The 9196-nt window shown below is 33.9% G+C and overlaps 2 protein-coding genes across 2 annotated transcripts; both read right to left on the bottom strand.

Moving 5' to 3' along the window:
* Positions 1-3704: 3704 nt before the first annotated feature.
* On the bottom strand, positions 3705-5144 carry LOC129949416 (uncharacterized). The gene has a single exon (XM_056060867.1). It carries the CDS (start codon positions 5142-5144, stop codon positions 3705-3707), a length of 1440 nt encoding a protein of 479 aa, XP_055916842.1.
* A 116-nt stretch (positions 5145-5260) lies between these two features.
* On the bottom strand, positions 5261-6223 carry LOC129949409 (uncharacterized). The gene has a single exon (XM_056060853.1). The coding sequence runs from the start codon at positions 6221-6223 to the stop codon at positions 5261-5263; it is 963 nt and encodes a 320-aa protein (XP_055916828.1).
* Positions 6224-9196: the final 2973 nt, after the last annotated feature.

Raw genomic sequence — 9196 nt, 5'->3', positions numbered from 1 at the left:
CAAACCAAAAGCTGTTTTAAGCTATAACTTTCAAAATATTTGGTAATATTTTAAAAATTATTTTTTAAAATTTTTTCCAAAAATATCGTGGGCTAACCCCTTGTCAAAAAAAAATATTTTTTCCAGCATTGTTTCCCACCCCACCGATATATACATCAAAAGAAAGGTCTTTCAAATATCTATCCACTTCTGCAAACCAAAAGCTTGTTTAAGCTCTTGCTTCCAAAATATTTGTGTATATTTTGAAAATTATTTGCTTGCCATTTTTTCGAAAAATATCGTGGCCTAACCCCTTGTCAAAAAAAAAATAGTTTTTCCAACATTGTTTCCAACCCCACCGATGTACACATCTAAAGAGAGGTCTTTCAAATCTCTGAACACCTCTGCAAACCAAAAGCTTTTTTAAGCTCTAGCTTCCAAAATATTTGCGTATATTTGAAAATTATTTGCTGACCATTGTTTTGAAAAAATCGTGGGCTAACCCCTTGTCAAAAAAAAATAGTTTTTCCAACATTGTTTCCCACCCCACAGATATACACATAAAAAGAAAGGTCTTTCAAATCTCTGCCCGCCTCTGCAAACCAAAAGCTGTTTTAAGCTATAACTTTCAAAATATTTGTTAATATATTAAAAATTATTTTTTACTATTTTTTCCAAAAATATCGTGGGCTAACCCCTTGTCAAAAAAAATATTTTTTCCAGCATTGCAAACCACCTCTGCAAACCAAAAGGTTTTTGAAGCTCTAGCTTTCAAAATATTTGTAAATATTTTAAAAATTATTTTCTGTTTATTTTTTTTTTCGAAAAAAAATCGTGGGCTAACCCCTTGTCAAAAAAAAATTGTTTTTCCAACATTGTTTCCCACCCCACCGATATACACATCAAAAGAGAGGTCTTTCAAATATCTATCCACTTCTGCAAACCAAAAGCTTGTTTAAGCTCTTGCTTCCAAAATATTTGTGTATATTTTGAAAATTATTTGCTTGCCATTTTTTCGAAAAATATCGTGGCCTAACCCCTTGTCAAAAAAAAATAGTTTTTCCAACATTGTTTCCAACCCCACCGATGTACACATCTAAAGAGAGGTCTTTCAAATCTCTGAACACCTCTGCAAACCAAAAGCTTTTTTCAGCTCTAGCTTCCAAAATATTTGCGTATATTTGAAAATTATTTGCTGACCATTGTTTTGAAAAAATCGTGGGCTAACCCCTTGTCAAAAAAAAATAGTTTTTCCAACATTGTTTCCAACCCCACCGATATATACATCAAAAGAAAGGTCTTTCAAATCTCTGCCCACCTCTGCAAACCAAAAGCTGTTTTAAGCTATAACTTTCAAAATATTTGGTAATATTTTAAAAATTATTTTTTAAAATTTTTTCCAAAAATATCGTGGGCTAACCCCTTGTCAAAAAAAAATAGTTTTTCCAACATTGTTTCCAACCCCACCGATATACACATCAAAAGAAAGGTCTTTCAAATATCTATCCACTTCTGCAAACCAAAAGCTTGTTTAAGCTCTTGCTTCCAAAATATTTGTGTATATTTTGAAAATTATTTGCTTGCCATTTTTTCGAAAAATATCGTGGCCTAACCCCTTGTCAAAAAAAAATAGTTTTTCCAACATTGTTTCCAACCCCACCGATGTACACATCTAAAGAGAGGTCTTTCAAATCTCTGAACACCTCTGCAAACCAAAAGCTTTTTTAAGCTCTAGCTTCCAAAATATTTGCGTATATTTGAAAATTATTTGCTGACCATTGTTTTGAAAAAATCGTGGGCTAACCCCTTGTCAAAAAAAAATAGTTTTTCCAACATTGTTTCCCACCCCACAGATATACACATAAAAAGAAAGGTCTTTCAAATCTCTGCCCGCCTCTGCAAACCAAAAGCTGTTTTAAGCTATAACTTTCAAAATATTTGTTAATATTTTAAAAATTATTTTTTACTATTTTTTCCAAAAATATCGTGGGCTAACCCCTCGTCAAAAAAAATATTTTTTCCAGCATTGCAAACCACCTCTGCAAACCAAAAGGTTTCTTAAGCTCTAGCTTTCAAAATATTTGTAAATATTTTAAAAATTATTTTCTGTTTATTTTTTTTTTCGAAAAAAAATCGTGGGCTAACCCCTTGTCAAAAAAAAATTGTTTTTCCAAAATTGTTTCCCACCCCACCGATATACACATCAAAAGAAAGGTCTTTCAAATATCTATCCACTTCTGCAAACCAAAAGCTTGTTTAAGCTCTTGCTTCCAAAATATTTGTGTATATTTTGAAAATTATTTGCTTGCCATTTTTTCGAAAAATATCGTGGCCTAACCCCTTGTCAAAAAAAAATAGTTTTTCCAACATTGTTTCCAACCCCACCGATGTACACATCTAAAGAGAGGTCTTTCAAATCTCTGAACACCTCTGCAAACCAAAAGCTTTTTTAAGCTCTAGCTTCCAAAATATTTGCGTATATTTGAAAATTATTTGCTGACCATTGTTTTGAAAAAATCGTGGGCTAACCCCTTGTCAAAAAAAAATAGTTTTTCCAACATTGTTTCCCACCCCACAGATATACACATAAAAAGAAAGGTCTTTCAAATCTCTGCCCGCCTCTGCAAACCAAAAGCTGTTTTAAGCTATAACTTTCAAAATATTTGTTAATATTTTAAAAATTATTTTTTACTATTTTTTCCAAAAATATCGTGGGCTAACCCCTCGTCAAAAAAAATATTTTTTCCAGCATTGCAAACCACCTCTGCAAACCAAAAGGTTTTTTAAGCTCTAGCTTTCAAAATATTTGTAAATATTTTAAAAATTATTTTCTGTTTATTTTTTTTTTCGAAAAAAAATCGTGGGCTAACCCCTTGTCAAAAAAAAATTGTTTTTCCAACATTGTTTCCCACCCCACCGATATACACATCAAAAGAAAGGTCTTTCAAATATCTATCCACTTCTGCAAACCAAAAGCTTGTTTAAGCTCTTGCTTCCAAAATATTTGTGTATATTTTGAAAATTATTTGCTTGCCATTTTTTCGAAAAATATCGTGGCCTAACCCCTTGTCAAAAAAAAATTGTTTTTCCAACATTGTTTCCAACCCCACCGATGTACACATCTAAAGAGAGGTCTTTCAAATCTCTGAACACCTCTGCAAACCAAAAGCTTTTTTCAGCTCTAGCTTCCAAAATATTTGCGTATATTTGAAAATTATTTGCTGACCATTGTTTTGAAAAAATCGTGGGCTAACCCCTTGTCAAAAAAAAATAGTTTTTCCAACATTGTTTCCCACCCCACCGGTATACACATAAAAAGAAAGGTGAAAATTTAACAAGCTTTTTTGTTAATTAGCTCTTACTTGAGCTGTTAAATAACTTCGCAAATTAATGAATTTAAAACCAAGCGAAAAAGTACGGATTAAATAAAACGCGTGTTAACTGTGCGGAACTATCGTGTGGAATGGTTTTATTTCATTTCATTTTCTTTTCCTTTTTCTTCTTAATTTTAAATTTTAAATAAAATATGGCCGGATGGGCGGGAAGTTTGAAATTTATACCAATACAGTTTACAATTCATACAATTCAGTTCACAATAGTGCAATTTTTTTTAACTGATATAAATGTATTTTACTTTTAAGTTAAATTCAATATTTATGATTTAAAATTCATTTTATAAATTTTTGTACTAACGAAACACCGGCCACGTTGAAAGGCTGCAGGCTTCAATATTCTTCATCGGGAAGTGGGGCCAGTTTGACGATTGGGCGTCTGAGTACACCACTTGATGTTTTGACGTCGGCGACCCTGACCTTGCCGTCCTGCCCTTCGACGACCCCTATAACTCGTCCTGTTTTCCACCGCTGAGGAGGCGAGTTGTCCTCGTGGATAAGAACTAGTTTGCCGACGACGAGATTGGGCTGCTCCTGTACCCACTTGGATCGCGCTTGTAGGCCAAGCAGATACTCCTTGGACCACTTCAGCCAGAACTGCTGCTTGAGCCAGCATAGAAGCTGCCATCTTTTCAAGCAGCCCGTTTGCCGTTCCGGAACTGGTTCTGGGGGCAGCGATCGTAAGCTGCTGCCGATTAGTAGATGCGCTGGGGTGAGGGCTTCTCCGTCGTTGGGGTCTGCGCTTAGCGGTGCGATTGGCCTTGAATTGAGGATTGCCTCGACCTCGATGACTACGGTGAGCAGCTCTTCTGTTGTGAGAAGTGCGTTGCCCACGGTACGCTGTAACAGCGTTTTCGCCGCTTTCACCGCCGCTTCCCATAGACCTCCGAAACGCGGTGCCCTGGGCGGTATCAAGGCGAAGTTGAAGCCTTCCTCTGCTGCGTACCGTCGAACAGCTTTTGCTCCTCGCTCTATCTCCTCTTGAATTTCCCTCAAGATCGTCTGAGCTCCGACAAAGTTCGTCCCGTTGTCGCAGTAGATCGTCTTCGGAAGTCCTCGGCGACAGATAAACCTTTTAAGGACGAGAATAAAACATTCAGACGACAAATTAGAAGCTAATTCAATGTGTACAGCTTTGGAGGCGAAACAAACAAAGACGCAAATATAAGTTTTATTGGGTGACCGGCCACGAATTTTAAGGGTGGTGTGTACCGGACCACAGAAATCTACGCCACATACTAAGAACGGTCGTTGCGCTCGCAATCGATCCGCCGGTAGATTACCCATTATTTGTGTGAGTAATTTTGGTTTGTACTTAAAACAATTTATACATTGTCGCACAACCTTTTGACAAGCATCTTTTGCATTTATTAGCCAAATCTTTTCACGAAGCAATGCTACCATAGCTTGAGGTCCAGCATGGTAATTTTTTCGATGCAAATACGTTAAGTACGTTCTTACAAATGGTGAATTTTTGGTTAACAAAAGCGGGAATTTTTTATCGTATTCAATTGGGGCGTTAAAAAGACGGCCACCTACACGAATCAGCGAAAATGAAAATTCGTTATCTTGAAAATCATGAATAAACGGATTAAGTTTTTGAAAACTATTTTGAAGAGTTATTTTCCTACGAAGTTTTTCAATTTCTTCTGGGAATTCATAACTTTGGACGATTTCAACTATTCTTAGAAACGCCAAGTTTCTTTCTTTTGCCGTTGGCAATTCTTCAAATGTTCTTTCTGTTTTGTTATTAGATATTTTAAAGAATCGCATTATATAAGCAAACGTAGTAATAAGGTCGTTATATGAGGATTCTTCTTCTATAAATTCTAGAAGTTTAGTTCGAGGTTTTTCTACTGCTATTAGAGCCGTGTTTGTTTTTCGTTTCTCTAAAGCTTCATCTTCTGGAGACAATTCAAAATGCGAATTGACCGGCACGATGATTGTTCGTTTAGCAAGAACTGTGGACCTTTGAACCAAATTGAAGCATTGATTTCTTCAACGTTACAGCCTCTTGACAGAATGTCTGCTGGATTTTGTTTTGTTGGTACATGTCTCCATGATACTTTTTGTGTCCACTCTTGGATGTCGGACACACGATTTGCAACAAAGGTTGCAAGCGTAGATGGATGTGTTTTTATCCAATGCAAAGTTATTTCGGAATCGGTCCAGAAAATAACTTGGTCGATGTCAAGACTCAACATTGCCTCTACTCTTGTCCATAGCTTAGCAAGAGTATGCGCTGCGCAAAGTTCTAATCGAGGGATCGATTTCGTTTTCAAAGGGGCCACCCTAGACTTTGCAGTTAATAGCGTCGACTTGATACCGGCTGTGCTTTGGCTTCGGATGTAAATACAACAACCGTAAGCTCTCGTCGAAGCATCGGCAAACCCATGAACTTGAATTTTTGCGTTCGAATGAGTTTCGACAAATCTTGGAATTTTTATCTCGCCAAGTTGAGATAAATTGGTTTTGAAATTTTGCCAACTTGTATCAAGGCGCAATGGAATCGACTCATCCCATTCAATCTTTGCAACCCAAAGCTCTTGTAATAAGATTTTGGCTTTGGTTACTATGGGGCATAACAAACCAAGAGGATCGAAAAGACGAGCGGAAACTGATAATATGTTTCTCTTAGTAGCTCGTAGATCATGAAAATTATTGTCCAAATTGAAGCTGAATGTATCTTCTTTAGGGTGCCAACACATTCCCAGAGTTTTTGTGAAATCTGAATCATTAAAATTAATTGATTTTTCAGAACTATCGTTATTTAGATACTCTGGATGATTTGAAAACCATTTGGCTAATTGAAACCCTCCTTTTGTGAGGATTTCTTGAATCTCGAATTTCATTATTTTAAGGGTTTCAAGATTATCAGCTCAAGTAAGAGCTAATTAACAAAAAAGCTTGTTAAATTTTCATCAATAATTAAATGATTGAACTTTTCAATATCTGGAAGCATTGGATCGTTGTCTACTAAACTTTCGAAAAGGCTGATAAAGTTTTTATATTCAGAGTACTTTCCACTGAATTTAGGCAAAGACATTTTTGGAAGTCGTGAATGGTGTGGGTTGCTGAATGAATAATCAACTACACTAGACTTTCGTCTTTTATTGACATGTGATATAAGTAGTGCTTTAGCACCAACGCAAATGTCTTCCAATTCACCGCGAGAATCATCAGCACGATCTTCGGATTCTATTTCCGACTGACAATTCATTAATTGATCAATATATGAATTTAAAATATCTAATCGACATTCTAATTCAATTGGATTTAACGATAAAGTTTTTTCCTCAAGACCCGTTTTAATGCGAATTATATTATTTTTAATTTGTAATCGCTGATGAACCAAATGTTCAAGATCTGCGCTTTTCTTTGGTGATTGCTGCCTTTTCTTGCCCGTCATTGTAATGAATTTATTTATTTACTATCTTTCGAAAAATAATTTATTTGTTGGAATTAGTTTATCCAAACTATTCAATTTGCACTTCAGTATTTGAATTTACAAAAATTGGAAAATCGTTAGAAAATTAGTTTATTTCTATACGAAATTCCTCGAAAATAAATAAATTTAAAAAAAAAAAACCTTTGTATGTGCAAATTGCCGAAAGTTGTTTATTTCAAATCGAAGTTGTTTGAAAATAAAATATTTTTTATAAATATTTGGCTGAACACACTCTTCGTATAATATATTTGGAAAATATTTTGCGTCACTAAACACGATCACTCTTGATAGCTGAAAGCTTAACGAAAGAGAGTATGAACTTAACGAACTGTCAATTGTCAAACGAGGGAAATGACAAAACAATTTGTAAACAAATTTCTCTACCAGAGTTTCGGTTTTATTTACATAAATTGTTTAATTTAATTAAATGAAATGAATATTTCGTAAATTTTATATTTAATTTAATAAATCGCGTGTACAATTTTATGAACGTAAAGTTCCAAACGATTATCACGAAGATAACGAGTGTGTTTTTCCAAAAAAAAATATCGATGTATACGACGGACGGCGACAGCGGCGGCGCGGCAGCAGATCGAGATGCAATTAATTTTATTGAATTAAATTTATTAATTTTGTAACTTATGAGTTTAAAGAATATAGAATACAAATTTTAAATAAAAAACCGCACTTTGTTTGTTTCACCAAATATAATATAAATATATGTATGTATGTGTATATATGTGTTGCAAAAAATGACAAAAACTGAAAGTTGTGCTGTTGTTTTAATTATTAAAACAAAAATATTGCAATTTTTTGCTATCAATTATATCAATTGGAATTAATTATTATTTAACAAATATTTGCAATTGTATGCAGTAAATTAAATTTAATAACTTTCAGTTTTTGTGGATACCTCAGTTTCTGTGTCGACTTCCCTTGGGCTTTTGTCCTCTGACATTGGGGTGACTTTGGAGCTCCTTTTGGTGTTGTTGTTCTCTGCAGGCGATATTTGCAGCAATGAATCCTTATGGGGGTGGTTTTTTGTACACAATTTTGCACTCACGCACGAATTTATGATTCCACCGATTTGATATATATTTTTTTTGTTTTAAATTTAAATTTTAATTGTTTTTTAATAAAATTCACACGCGAGAATGTATGTATTTTTAATGTACATATATGTGCGATATATGTATAGATTGAACACTGCGCGAATCTTATTAAAATTGGAACAAACTATTAGTTTAAATTTGTCCCTGCTCGGGCGCCATGAAAATTTAACAAGCTTTTTTGTTAATTAGCTCTTACTTGAGCTGTTAAATAACTTCGCAAATTAATGAATTTAAAACCAAGCGAAAAAGTACGGATTAAATAAAACGCGTGTTAACTGTGCGGAACTATCGTGTGGAATGGTTTTATTTCATTTCATTTTCTTTTCCTTTTTCTTCTTAATTTTAAATTTTAAATAAAATATGGCCGGATGGGCGGGAAGTTTGAAATTTATACCAATACAGTTTACAATTCATACAATTCAGTTCACAATAGTGCAATTTTTTTTAACTGATATAAATGTATTTTACTTTTAAGTTAAATTCAATATTTATGATTTAAAATTCATTTTATAAATTTTTGTACTAACGAAACAAAAGGTCTTTCAAATCTCTGCCCGCCTCTGCAAACCAAAAGCTGTTTTAAGCTATAACTTTCAAAATATTTGTTAATATTTTAAAAATTATTTTTTACTATTTTGTCCAAAAATATCGTGGGCTAACCCCTCGTCAAAAAAAATATTTTTTCCAGCATTGTTTCCCACCCCACCGATATATACATCAAAAGAAAGGTCTTTCAAATATCTATCCACTTCTGCAAACCAAAAGCTTGTTTAAGCTCTTGCTTCCAAAATATTTGTGTATATTTTGAAAATTATTTGCTTGCCATTTTTTCGAAAAATATCGTGGCCTAACCCCTTGTCAAAAAAAAATAGTTTTTCCAACATTGTTTCCAACCCCACCGATGTACACATCTAAAGAGAGGTCTTTCAAATCTCTGAACACCTCTGCAAACCAAAAGCTTTTTTAAGCTCTAGCTTCCAAAATATTTGCATATATTTGAAAATTATTTGCTGACCATTTTTTTGAAAAAATCGTGGGCTAACCCCTTGTCAAAAAAAAATAGTTTTTAAAACATTGTTTCCCACCCCACCGATATACATATAAAAAAAAGTCTTTCAAACCTCTACCCATCCCTGCAAACCAAAAGCTTTTTTAAGCTCTAGCTTTCAAAATATTTGTAAATATTTTGAAAATTATTTTCTGTTTATTTTTTTTTTCGAAAAAAAATCGTGGGCTACCCTTGTCAAAAAAAAATAGTTTTTCCA

This window comes from Eupeodes corollae, chromosome 1, assembly GCF_945859685.1.
Source record: "Eupeodes corollae chromosome 1, idEupCoro1.1, whole genome shotgun sequence".
NCBI lineage: Eukaryota > Metazoa > Arthropoda > Insecta > Diptera > Syrphidae > Eupeodes > Eupeodes corollae.
Note: the sequence above shows the minus strand (reverse complement) of the source record. Positions and strands in the feature narration are given on the sequence as shown.